We start from the raw sequence: 13,647 nt of genomic DNA on the forward strand, positions 1-13,647 counted from the left end.
AGCAAAAGTTCTAAAATTAAGTTTCCAGATAATATGCGTGAATATGAAGCTCAATTTCTGACCATTCACCGCGACGTTGTATTTCAATTACATATTGATAACCAGCCAGCTAATAAATCACAAGTTATGTACCTATAAAATCTCTATTAGAAGCTGTCCGACAGTTCGACCTTCTCCAGATCCAGTGCCGTGCCGTTGCCGCTGACGCCCTGCAGGTCACCGGCGGCCTTCTTCCTGCTGGTTCTGTTCTCTATGTCGACGGCCGTCTCCGGCAGCGGCTGGTTGTTGGTCTCCGGCAGCAGCAGGGTGGCCAGCCCGGCGGCCAGCATGGCAGCGCCGAACACGGCCGACGGCGCCGCCGGGTGCAGGTCGCTCACCAGGTCGACCACGAACGGCGCCGCGGCGCCGCCCAGCCGCACGCCCGTCTGGCAAACGCCGAACGCCAGGCCGCGCACCGTGGTCGGCATGCACTCGCCGATCAGCACCCAGACGCCGACGAAGGCAGCGCTCACGCCGAACTTGGCCACCAGTCCGAGCGCCATCCAGACGGCGGGCCGCCGGTCTGCCAGCACCAGCAGCATGGCGCCGGCGCCGGTCAGCAGGAAGGCCACCAGCGAGCCGCGCCGGCCCAGCCGGTCCAGCAGCGGGAACACGCAGTAGGAGGGCAGCTCCACCAGCGCCGACAGCACGGCCGCCAGGTGCGGGCTGGCGCTCAGCTGAGTCATGTCGAACGTCACGCCGAAGTAGGCGCCGCAGATGACGAAGCTGATGAAGAAAGCGACCGCGGAGTAGCGGACGAGGATCGGAGAGCCGACCAGCTGCCGCCAGCCCTGGCGGCCTCTGCCGGTGGCCCGGTGCGCCGCCGCCTCGCGCGCCAGCAGGCTGTCTCGGACGCGGCGCATCTTGGCCAGTACCTCCTCCTTGGGCGGCATCGGGTGACGGTTGCAGCGTGCGCCGCGCTCCAGGATAGTGTACGCCTCTGCGAACCTGCCCTGCACGACCAGCCAGTGCGGCGACTCGGGACGAAGCCAGAAGTTGGACAGCAGGAAAACGAAGGGAACCGCGTAGGCCAGCTGGAGCTGCCGATGCGAGCGGAGCGCGTACGAGCCGGCCGCCACCAGCATGATGCCGAAGGGGAACGGCAGGCCGGAGAGGGTGCCGAAGGCGGCGCGGGTGCGCCGGCCGGCCATCTCCATGGTCATCACCGTGTGGCAGCCCACCAGAGTGGCCATCGCCACGCCGGTCACGAACCGCACCGCCGCGAAACTGGCGTAATCGGTCACCAGCGCCGACGCGAACGCGCAGGCGAGGATGGTGACGGCCGTGGAGAGGAAGACGGGTTTCCTGCCGAACCGGTCGGACAGCTGGCCGCTGATGGCCGAGCCCACGATCCCGCCGAGCATCACCCACGACTGCAGCATGGACAGCAGCGGCTTGCGGCCGCACACCAGGTTCCATTCGGTCACCACGGTCGACTCGTACATGGACGTGTCGAACACCCAGCGCGAGCAGGAGGCGCCGGCGTCACCCACGGGGTGACACCGGGGCGTGTCGGCCGGCAGCGCAGAGAACGTGACGTTGGCGTCGAACCCGTCGGCACATCTGAAGTCGGGAGACGCGCCGACAAACATCATCGCCATGCTGATGGCCGGCAGGATGAGCCAGATCATGGACATGTAGGAGACGAGCAGCACCTGCCAGCGGCCCGAGCCGCAGCACCACTCCATCACGTCGTCGAAGAAGACGTCCTTCTCTGAGTCATCCTCGTCGTCCACCGGGGCGAACGTCCGCTCCGCCACCACACTCTTCTTCGCTGCATCGGCCATCGCTGGCTGATCAGTGTTCAACACCCACGGCTATGTGATTACAAAGTCGATAATTCTTATCTCGTCTCAATGAGAAGTAATTTACCTCTGGGCGAAAAGACACAGTCGATTCTCCAAGATGCTCTATAAAACAGCGGCACTGCGCGCGATAGAGGGGGCGCGCTTCTCTGACCTGACCCTTAGAGGAGTGAACGTCTACTGATGCCACCGGCCCCGGGCCGCACCGGACGACCTCATCACTGATTGAAACAACTGCATCCGCCCTGAACCGAGTAACCGTGACGGAGCGCAAACGCTATACGAGGTTGTTCGTTAGACTGCGCGTGTGTATTGTGTGACCGGACATGCACAGTAAGTCCACATCAATGATCATATCCACATACATATGTGCATGTTGGGTCTCGATAAGCAATATGGAAATGAAGGAAAGACGTATATATTTAACCATTTCGTAATTAATCTTTCATTCATGTAGATTGATTCCTATAAATTTATTCCTGTCAATAAGCGATAAAGAAATAGCAGCTCATTATTTGATAAGTTAGAAGGCCTCTTCTCGAACCCAGTAGAGGATGGTGCCGGACTGCGGTGCCTCCGGGTGAATCCAAGGACTGTGCTGGTAAGACGTCGTGGTTTCATAGGTCACAAGGGTGCCCCACCAGTAAGAATTCGGGCTCACAGACGTGGTCAGAACGGCAGGTTGGATCCCTCCCGTGTTCAGCCACGGCATCCTCTTCTCGATGCCCTTGTTCTTGTAGGCCCAGTTGTTGAACATTCTCACGATACTGACGTCCGTCTGGCTCGAAGTCTCGTGAACGAAGCTGTAGCTTCTCGGGGCGAACCAGACCCCTCCCCAGCGCCGGCGACCGGTCTGCGCCTGCGCCTCGATCCGGTAGGCGAACCGGGTGCCGTTGCCCAGGTCACGGACGGCGTTGGCGTGCCGCAGGATGGCGTAGTTGTGGGCCAGCGAGGGTGAGCGTTCTGCGCGGCCCAGCACGCTGAGCACATCCCAGCCGTCCCTGGTGGTAGCCGTCAGCAGCAGCGTCCAGCCGCCGCCGTCGTGGCTGAAGTCGCACAGCACCGGCACCGGCATCCCGGTGAACCAGTAGACGCCGTCCTGAGGGTCACCGCCCTGGTCCCGCAGCTGCAGACAGGAGCGGGCGCAGGCGCGCACGGCCGGCTCCTGGTGAGGCGCGGCGTCCGGCGGCGCGGGTGTCGGAGCTGGGTCACAGACCGGCTCCGGCGGGGCCGGGGTGTCCGGCAGGGACCTGGCGCCGGTCACCGGCTCGCTCTCGGTGTCCGCGGTCTCCGAGCCTGCTCCGGCCGGCTGACAGAGGGCGGCCAGCGTCAGCGGCCGGCAGGCGCCGCAGCCCGGCGGCGGGCTCTCACCGTCCCTCTCCAGCCGGCTCTCCAGGGTCTCCAGACGCGCCTGCAGCCGACCGAGGTCGGTCAGCACCGCCGGCCGCCAGTCGGACAGCGCCCGAGCCACGGCCGACTCCACCACCGGACCGAGCAGCTGCGACAGCTGGTCGGCTGCCGACGGCGGCTGGGTCGGCACGGCAGCTGCCCGCTGCACCAGCAGCCAGAGCAGCGCGGCGGCCGGCCACGGCGACATGTCGGGACCGCTGGCGGCGGCTGGCGGTGACTTACTGCTGCTGGCGGCGGTTGGCGGTGACTTGCTGCTGCTGGCTGACGTTCTGCTGATGGTGGCTAACAGATGCTGCTGACCGATGCTGTTGTTTCTGACACGGTCGCCGGCTGGTCGCCGCTAGCTGTGCAGCTGGATATCGCTGCCGCCAAAATATAGGGATGCCGACGAAAGATGTTGCAGGCGGCAGGCAGCAGCAGCTCTCCCACAACTGGGCGAGAGCGGAGAGCAGTGCTCATTTTATTCACCGTCTCATTGATTGTTGACCCATGTCCCAAGCAAGTGGTATTTCCACTACGACCCGTTATTGATTAATGACCTTTGAGTGTTTTGTCATAAACACGCCTTGTTTAACCCGCTAATGCATCAGCGCTGGCAGCACTTCAAATTCAAATAAACACAAACCCTGGGTCAGTCAAGTTCATTTATGATGACTGATGACCTGGAAAACCCAGCGACGAAGCACACGCTGTAGTAAGGTACTTATACATGTCTATGTGTTAGGCATTATAGGCACAGTCAGTCTTCAAACTTCAAAGTACCGAGCATCGGTGCGGTGGATCCATCAAGGCTGACTGAAGAGGGGCTGCTAAATTTGAGATTCACTGAACTCATTGACCTGGGGATAGATGAAGATGTCAATTGATTCAGTTAGCCTCAAATTTGGAAGTCCTTCCTCGCTCGGGGTGGATGGATCCACCGCACAAATGCGCGGTACCTACTTTCAAGACTGACTTAACAGTGTTCAGTCTGTCTTAAAAAAGTAGGTACCTACCTAAGTACCGCACAAAGTAAGGGTGGATGGGTGGATCCATCAAGCCTGCCCGAGGAAGGACTGCTCAAATTTGAGTCACCGAAGCGATGGACATCCTCATCCATTCCCCAGGTCAATTGGTTCGGTGACTTTCAAATTATAGCAGGCCCTTCCTCGGTCAGGTTTGATGGATCCACCGTTACTTTGCGCGCCGTACTTTTAAGCCAGACTTGTGCAGGGACCGAGAGCTCTTTCGGTGTCGGCTAGCTCACCGAAAAATAAAAATTGAACATATGGTCCAAAATATTTCACCGAATATTTATCATAGAAATAAAGTATTTAGGCCGAGACCCCTTTCGAAACACATCGCCAGAGCCGCTACGTCAGATGTGCACCGAGTTGCCGATTCTGTTGTGCCCTGTGACCTAGGACGGCAGGTCGAACCTGCCTCAATGCCTCAGTCATTAACGAATGTCTTCCGCCGCGGCCGCTCCCTCGTCTGTATTGTCTGCTGCCTCCCTCCCACAGTGCGGGGCGGGTCGCGCACGGGTCAGCGGGGCTCCGTTTACCGGGCTGCGTGTCACCCCCGCCGTCTGTGGGTCCGTGCCGCCCCCCGGTCCGTCACTGCACTGACCGTCAATCTGTCCGTCAGCGCAGCGGACAGTGACGGACACAGCAATGGAGCCCGGGGAGCGCAGAGGAGCGGCACGCGCCCCCGACAGTCCCGGAGTGTCCCGACCTGTGACGCAACACCGCCGCGCGAACAGTCCATGGCCTGACTGAGGCGCTGGACTGTCTCGTGGATAGTCCTGAAGGGTCTCCGTTCCGGGAGATCAGACCGTCACGGAGCACGCCAGCCATTCCGCGGGCCGACTCCGTTTGGCAGGTCAAACCGAGCTCCGACATCCCGGTCTGATCGGGCATCCCTAAACGGAGTGCTGACGGTGGCTGGTGGCTGGCAGGTGGGCAGTTGGGCACGCCGCACAACCAGTAGGTACGTACACGCGAGCGAGGCGGGCTGGATACACGGCATAATGGGCAATGGGCATCAGTTCTTTGTGTTTTTCGTGTCGAAGGATGCTACGAGAGGCAATGAGCACGAATAATGACACCGCATCTCTCGGCAATCTTCGAGAATAGAGATGCCCTTTTTGAACCCGCAAACCCGCTTTCTGCGGGTTTTCAAAACCCGCAGGGTTTTTGGCGGGTTCGAGAAGCAAAACTTGTCGTGTGGCGGGTATTTGGCGGTCAGACTTTAGAACCTATAAATTATTTTTTTTTAGATGCAAAACACAATGCCAAGTGCATTTGCTCAGGTTAACAATACAATATTCATCAAAACAACTTTTAAAACAGAACCAAATATAAAAAATATATCAAGGAAGCACATTTCAAATGCAAAACTGAAAACAACCAGCAATAGCATCCACAGTCTAGCAATGACCAAACCAGGGTGCAAACAACAAACTACAAAGCATAAATAAATGCTGATGAAAGCATTCCATAAAACATAAAAGAACCTGAAAGCAAACTTATAGGAAGCTGAACTGAAGTCTATGTGCAGTGTGCACTAGATATACATTATGGAAGAACCCAGATTAAAATGAGATGTTGATGTTGAAAATCAGAGCAAATGCCACATGTTACTTTATTTGCGTCTGGTCGGCATAAAAAAGAGCTAAACAAAAGTTGATGCAAATTCATTGATTACCTATCCTACTCTATGTTCTGTCCCACCCTATATTACGAAAATAACACACCAATTACCTGCAATTACCCTTACAAAAAATCAAAATATTGACTGGCATGCAGCCCAAACATAACGCAATACAATACTGGCGCACTTTCGACATTCTGACAAGGATTGGCATTTGACTGCGTCAATTTTGGTCTCTGAGGCGAAGGAAAGCTGTCATTGATGACGCAATAATAATTTTACAATCAATTTTTCTGTCTTGGTTTTTGAATGCCTCAAAATAGCAGTTATACATGTTACAAAACCACGTAGCTGGTCGCATTTATTTCTTTTGTCTTTTTACGTCCTTATCATTTGTATGCCGATTGCCGAGAGAAGACCAGCCGGAGAGCATTACCAAGACCAACTATAAAATTATTACATTTTATTTAGTATTTACTGTCTCTTTATTTCCTAACCGGTGAATAACCTCTGAATTGTAAAACTTTAGCTGTTGTGTAAAATAATATTATCAGAATGGCACATTAATATGCATTATACAACGGCGTTTTCGCAACAAGTTCGCACTAACTACGGCTGCAATAATTTAGTCGCTGTAACATTCCTTGCAATCAGCTGTTGGTGACGCTTCTGACGCATGTTTCCAAAAATGCGTGGTTCATTGGTTAGTTGGTTTTTGCTGGGCTTTTGCATGATTTGTTTTATGTGTAGATCGACTGGATACGCATTATTCACCGTGTCACTATTTCAGTCCCACGCACAAGGGGGAAAAGCTCAAAAAATTGAGCGCTCAAAAAATTGAGCGGGCCCCATTATGAAGGAATAGGCGAAACGATGGTATTTTACAATGCCTTTAGCGTCACACTACGGCAAATATCGTATCCAAATAAGGTATCAATGGCAAGAGAGAGCAACAAGGTTTCTTCTCGAACACTCGCCGTGATAATTTATATCGGTGTTTTTGGAAAGAAAATGCCCTAAAGACGCTCAACTTTTTGAGCGCCACTTGTCGTTCGGGACCGCGATACTCAATAAATTGAGCGCCACGACAGACGGCAGTCAGCTGGCGCTCAAAAAATTGAGTGCCGGCCAGCATCTACACTCAATTTTTTGAGCGTTCTCCGTGACAGGTGAAGCCGGTACTGGCTGCCATTTTTGATGTTATGTTCGTTGAAATACGTTAAACTGAGTTGAAACAGAAATGCAGGAAGTTGAATGCTACGTGGTACCTAAACTTTTCACAAACCCATGGCATCATGTCACATTTCCGCTAGTAGTTTTATCGGTCTTTCGGATTCGGCACACCTCAAATAATTATACAAGGCTTGAATAATCCGTATGAATACTGTAATTGATATTCTCTGACTGTACTGGGAGAAGGGAATACGTGAATACAGAAAGATATCCACCCACGCTTGAATATTGGAGAATTATAGCAGGAAAAACTGTATTGCCACGGTTACAACTTACAAGGCCATCGGCCGCAAACAAACAAAAATACTATACAGTATACAATGTGGGTTAGATTCACAAACATCAAGTGTGGAACACAGAGACGAGCAAAACAACATCACATTATCGCATGCCAGCCCAACCACATTGGAACCGGGTCCGGGTGACCTGCGACCGGAACCTGCGTCTTGCCAGCATACATCACAAAAGCAGGAGGCAGTGTCGTACTGCTTTGATCCAAAATATGCCATATAACAAATGATATAAACAACCTAAGCTCGGACTAAGCTTATCATTATCAAATCCTTAACATGTAAAGGACGAATGGAAACATCGAGTCTCAGACCAGCAGTAGCAACGATCACAGTAGCAACATCACAAAGAACAAGCGGCATTATCAGACAGCCGTTTTGTTATCGGGCTACAGGCGGCGACGGCGTGGTTGCAGACCAGCTGCGAGGTAGCGGCGTGCGGGCAAAAGGCGCGGGCACACCTCCATGTGGCCGTGCAGACAGTGCGCGGTCGGCGTCGCATAGTGGGCGGCATCGGGCTGTCCCGGGCCGTCGAAGCCGCACAGGTTGTCGGCGCATGTGGGCGCGCGCGGTCACCACGGCCAGCTGCTCACCGCCAGCACAGACTGCGCAGCGTCGCCGCTCCGCCGGCCAGAACACGCAGACAACCCTTCTTGCAGTCGCACAACACGTCGCCAAACTCATTCACCTGCTCCACCATGTTGTTGATGTCACCGAGTCGTTCGAGTTGTGGCTCGTGCCGTCGAGCATGACCTGCCCGATCGGACACGGGTCAGTGGCTTCTGCTCCAGCGAAGTCTTCATCTTGGTGACGTCTTGCTGATCTCCACAAAGGCTGAGCAGATGACCTTACCCACAGGGACGGCCGACGTCCTCGCCAGCGACCGCTTGGTTGTGCAGACCTGCCAGAAAAAGAAAAGCTGTTTGGTGATCTCAAACGATTTTTTTCTTTATGCAGTGGAACAAAACGGAAACTATGTCATACAACAGGAACTAAAAAAAGATGCAGCCTAGGTCGTCTAAGAAATGGGTGAACATTGATAAAATTCTTCATTGAATGAATTCTGCAAATGCTTTTGATAAAATGTGTGGTGATTATAAGGAGACCACTTTACTATAAAATTGCTCAGGATTCCCTATCTGGACCTGTCAAAAAATCCTGACTGCACACCAACAATGAGCATTAAATCCAAAACCTCTACCAGGTACCTAGGGATAATTAAATTCTGATTCAGGAAAATATTTCACATCATACAAATAAAAACCTTTACTATATTGAAACTGAAAATGTGATGCTGATGCAGTGACCTAAGGGTCTCAAAGTATAATAATGAATTAATCTATTATAAATTTGGTGGTGACTGCCGACTGGCGTCTGGCGGCCTAGACCTTGAGGCTTGAAAGTGGCCTTCCTTTTCCGTTGACTCCGATCCTTCAGATGGAAATGATATAAAGGATCATATGAGCGAGCCAGTTAGCAAAGTGGCTATCCTGTTTCAGCATTCACCCACACAATAGTTGACTGTCAGTCTGTCATGCTGTCAGTGTTGTGAAGTAATGAAGGAGTTGAGTTTTGTTGATTATAAATTGTGATGTTATGTAAAGGACTGGAAAATGAATGTGAAAACTATGGAAACATATTGGCAGAGTATTGTCACTTACTATCAGGACATATGGATAGAGAATACATTCAAATTAATAAGAAATGCCAAATATCAAGGTACTCAATCACTGATGGCAGTGGACTATCATATGTTTTAATGTCAATTATATGAAAGTTAAGACTGAAACTACCTTTTACCTCGTCATAACTAATGAAAAATTGTGTGAAGAAAACATTCACAGCCTCTTTGAAGCACTTAGACCACTAAAAAACAAAAATTTTCACGTAAATATGTTGTGTCTCCTTCCTTCAAAACATCATATCGGATGGCGCCACTTTCGTCGACAGTTACTTATCTGCACGCAAATCGAGGAAAACGTGATTTGATTGACGTTTACGTGTTTCCAAATTTAAAATTACAGCATATTCAAACTTTTCAGTGTACCTTTTAACATCTAAGTACAACTAAAACGATAAAAACTTACCTTCAACACAAGGACGACGACAACCACGCGACCGGAGACGTCGCGACGAAATAAACAAACGGCGCCGCCAAATGAAAAATATTCTCCGATATGGGTAATGTGAAATTGAATCGCAATCATTTTGGGTAGTATGAAAAATGCTCTTTCCAACAGAACCCTAGTAAAAAACGTGAATGGACAAAAAATAACTTTTATTTCGACATAAATATTGGCCTGTTTTTAAGTCATCCTGGTATGCCGTAAGATTTCGACCTATAAAGTGGTGTTCCCCCAATCATTGAAGCTTGAGCAGTGAAAAATATGAAAGCCTAATCTGTTTTGCACCATTAGTGATTCTCCTAGGGTGTTGCCATTTCTCCCTAGGTGTTGCGAGTTGCTTTTGCAAAACGTGTTCCTGAAACGGCTCAATTTTTTGAGCCCTCAGCATTACGCCTATGGAAGCCTCTGACGTCACACGCTCAATATTTTGAGCGCTCAATAATTTGAGCTTTTCCCCCTTGTGCGTGGGACTGATTTATTTTTAACTGGAAATCGCATATCTTTTTATATCAACATTCATTTTGATAACAGTATCATTCCAGAAGCCTAACATTGAGAGGAACCAGAGTGAAATTTTGATCCTCAGCGGTCAGCCAATGCTGAAGGGTAAGGTGAGAGAAAGATTTTACTGAATTCTTTTCAGAAAGGAATTTCAAATGTATTGATGCATTATTCGTTTTCCATTATCCAGTGTGCACTTCCTGAGGACTTAGCATAGCAATTTCAAGTCCTTACTATTTGTTTGGCTGTCTTTTTCTGCACAACAATGAAGCAAGTAAGGTTTATATAGCTCTAGCATTGACCCAGCTGTATTTTTTCCATGCAAAGGCAGGTTTTTAAAATTGCGGGTTTTTTGCGGGTTCGGCTCAGCCAAAATCAGCTTGCGGGTAGTTGTGGTTGGGCAAGGGGTAGCGGCGGGGCGGGGCGGGTAATGAAATTGCAAATTTGGTGCATCTCTATTCGAGAATCATGCAGTGTCATGCACTCGGACTGCCACCACTAATCTAAAAACACAAGGCATAAACAACTAAACGACAAGTGGCATAACGAGCAAGACTAAGAAGAACAACAGAATCACCCGAAATGGCGTAACATTCGGGACTTACCTCGTTCAGACGGTTGAGGCTGTCCGCATATGAAGTTTCTCTCGCTGAGGGTGAGTTTTCATCACGAGTCACCTCCGGCTAATGCAGAACGAGCGGACACGATCTCCAATCACAATGCAGGCTGCAAATAACCTCCGGTGATTGGCGTTTGAATCAACTTGCAGTTTGCACCCTCGGTGGTCAGTCTCATAAGGTCACGTCTCTCACTGCCGATTACACGCATCTTCATATGATTCCTCTGAACGTCCAATGTCCAGGGTAAAGCACTGCGCTCACCTCAGTTCACACTGATCACCGCTGGCTGCAGCTACACACTGACCCCAAGGCCCCTGACCCCTGCTGAACCCTGGCGATCGCCGGGAGGCCGCTCCGACCGCTCCTGCTCCGGCCGCGGCGCTGCCACCCGACACCAGTCATCCGATCCGACCCCGCCGCCAGCGCGGTCCAGGGCTCGTCTGGGCTCGTCTCCGCGGCGTGCCGGTTGTGGCCGGTTGGTTATCCCACGGTTATCCAAGGAGCGACAGGCCCAGCGCCGACCTGAAAACAAACGGAAATTGAAAGACAGGTTGGTAAGTAAAAAGCACTTTGGATGAAGTCAAAGTGTCATACGAGTACAGGAGAACAAGTGCTAACCGAAATCTTCGCGCTGATCCAAGCGGGCAGGGGCGACGAATGACGCCAGGTGCCGTGTCTGGAAAACTACAGAAAATGGCTGTAGCATGCACGCATTTCCACTCGGAATAGCGGTGAGACATGTAAAGACACAAAATGCGAAATTCTGACACTGTGCCGGCATGCACGATGCCGGACACTTGAGGCGTCGGTCTCCATCATTATTGTCGAATCTCATTGTTGGCAGCGGCGTTTCAGCGAAACAATCAAACTTTATCGATAGGTATTTAGGTACTTAACTTACCTACATAAAAAATAACACATTGAGCCGCTTACCTGTAAATTCAACAGCACCATGACCGTTAAAGATCACTGCACCGCAACACCGCAGTCCGCAACCCGCAACGCCCGCAACATTACTGCAAACGCATCGGCCAAGGCTATAAAAGGCATAAATAATAAAAGGGAGTGTCTAAAAAGGCCAATGGCTTTTAGATGGCCAATGGCGATCCCCACTGGCCATCGCCGCCACGGAAAACACTCAACCTAATATACGGCCTTGACACTCAAAAGGAAATAGGCCGGAAAAATAGTTTCTGCCAAGGTTTTAAAATGACACTCCGGAAATATTACGCCAATTTACGTTTCAAAAAACTTTTCATGTGGACGTGGATGTTCTCCCTATCTTATTTATCCCTCGCCGGACCTATTGGTTTTCTACATACGCGCCGGCCGAGGGGGGGGGGGGCGGGTACGACCCCCCCCCTCGCCGTTTCGCCCCTGGTGGAGCTAGCGCGTCGCGGAAAAAACGAGCGTGTGCGCCGTTACGAGACGCAGAGATTGGTACCCGATTTTAAGGTCCTAGGTCATCCGGTGACCTCTGAGGTCAGGTCAAGTGCCTCAGGGTACGGTTCAGTTTTTGGTGAATAACTTCGCAAAAAACGGCCGCAGAGCGCCGATTTTGGCAGCATCGTGTTCGCCTCGCTCAGGCGCGTCGAATGATATACTTTTTGTCCGGGTCAGGTCAACTTGGGGTGTTGACCTCAGGTCAAGGTCAGGTCAGCACCCCCAGGTCACGAAGTTGGTCGAAAGAGGTCATGTCGCATATCATTCGATTCGGCAGGCCTTCCTGAGTCCATTGGTGCCTTTCCCGACTCGCTAGCTCAATTTGATCAAGAGTTATTGACGAAAAACTAATTTGACCTTGATGACGTCATAAATGACGTCACGCAAGGTCAACATTGCAAAAGTGACGCATCTAACCTTGCAAGGAGTGCATCAAATCACGATTCTGTGTGCTTGAGATAGTTGGAGATCGTTCCCGGTGCCAGAATAGCAGTTTGAATTTTTCCCCATTGACTTATAATGGTGAGGTCACGAAAATGACCTGACCTCATATGACCTTTAGGAAAAATCCGAGATATACAAGTTGTGGGACTCATAATGGATACTAGATCCTGCAAGTTTCATTTCCCTGTGACATCTCCTCTGGCAGTGAGGGCGTTGGGAAGTTGCGACATCTGAAGACCGTGCAGAGGTTCACTTATGACGTCATAGGTCAGTGACCTGACCTGACCCAAAAATGCGGTTGGTGTCAAAAGATCCGGCTTGGATCAAAGGTCAGGTATGCCAAGTTTCAGCTCTCTATCGCCAGCGTGTTCGGAGCTATCGCGAAAAAACCCTATGGGGGGGGGGCGGCACCCGCCCCCCCCCCCTCGGCCGGCGAGGGTTATTACTCCAAATCAAGTCCTTCCCTCCCACCTTAACATTAGATTTGAGTTGAGATAGCCAAAATGGGGTCCCTGGCTCACAATTACCGGTTTCGGCACTCACAACATCGAGAAATGCCTTAAATCGGAAATATTGAATTTCAAAATTGCAGCATTTTGATTCAGAGGGGCTAATGCTTAGGAATACCCCTCTGAATGTGTGACGTCAGCGCAGATATCTAACGATTTTTAAATGTTTGACTAAAATGTTTTGTAGCACGCGGTGGTATATGCTATTTGCGCGCAACATCTGCCGCAAACGCCGCACTTCTAAAATAAAGTCGCTAGAAACTGCGGAGATCCCAAAAAAGTAAACAAAAGTAAAAGTCTAATATCTTGAAAACCGGTGAATATTTTTCGGTGAAATTTGGTAGATATTCGTTTTCGCTCTTTCTGAACAGAGCGACATCACTTTCATGCCAATTCATAAACTTTTTTGAAGGTGGGAGGGTCCCTTTAAGATGCCGTTGCCAATGAAGATAGATGGTACTTTCCAACTGAATCATTCATGCTTAGCACCCTTAGCACCATCTAGCTATTTTTCAGCTTTCGGGCGCGCATAGGAGAGCCATGAAATCTTACAAGCAGAGTTCTCTTCATGGCTAAAGGAAATGTGGTTCTCACGC

General features: G+C 51.0%; 2 protein-coding genes across 2 annotated transcripts; both read right to left on the reverse strand.

Annotated features, from left to right (window-relative positions):
* Positions 1 to 18: 18 nt before the first annotated feature.
* LOC122382433 (organic cation transporter protein-like) lies at positions 19 to 2,024 on the reverse strand. The gene has a single exon (XM_043367737.1). The coding sequence runs from the start codon at positions 1,824 to 1,826 to the stop codon at positions 147 to 149; it is 1,680 nt and encodes a 559-aa protein (XP_043223672.1). The 5' UTR covers positions 1,827 to 2,024; the 3' UTR covers positions 19 to 146.
* A 107-nt stretch (positions 2,025 to 2,131) lies between these two features.
* On the reverse strand, positions 2,132 to 3,734 carry LOC122382447. Its single transcript, XM_043367763.1, has 2 exons — positions 2,870 to 3,734; positions 2,132 to 2,762 (listed from the first exon to the last, which is right to left on the reverse strand). The coding sequence occupies exons 1-2, from the start codon at positions 3,439 to 3,441 to the stop codon at positions 2,747 to 2,749; spliced, it is 588 nt and encodes a 195-aa protein (XP_043223698.1). The 5' UTR covers positions 3,442 to 3,734; the 3' UTR covers positions 2,132 to 2,746.
* Between the last annotated feature and the right edge of the window lie 9,913 nt (positions 3,735 to 13,647).

The sequence above is a fragment of the Amphibalanus amphitrite genome, unplaced genomic scaffold (genome assembly GCF_019059575.1).
Source record: "Amphibalanus amphitrite isolate SeventyFive unplaced genomic scaffold, NRLGWU_Aamphi_draft 000011F_arrow, whole genome shotgun sequence".
NCBI classification, from domain to species: domain Eukaryota; kingdom Metazoa; phylum Arthropoda; class Thecostraca; order Balanomorpha; family Balanidae; genus Amphibalanus; species Amphibalanus amphitrite.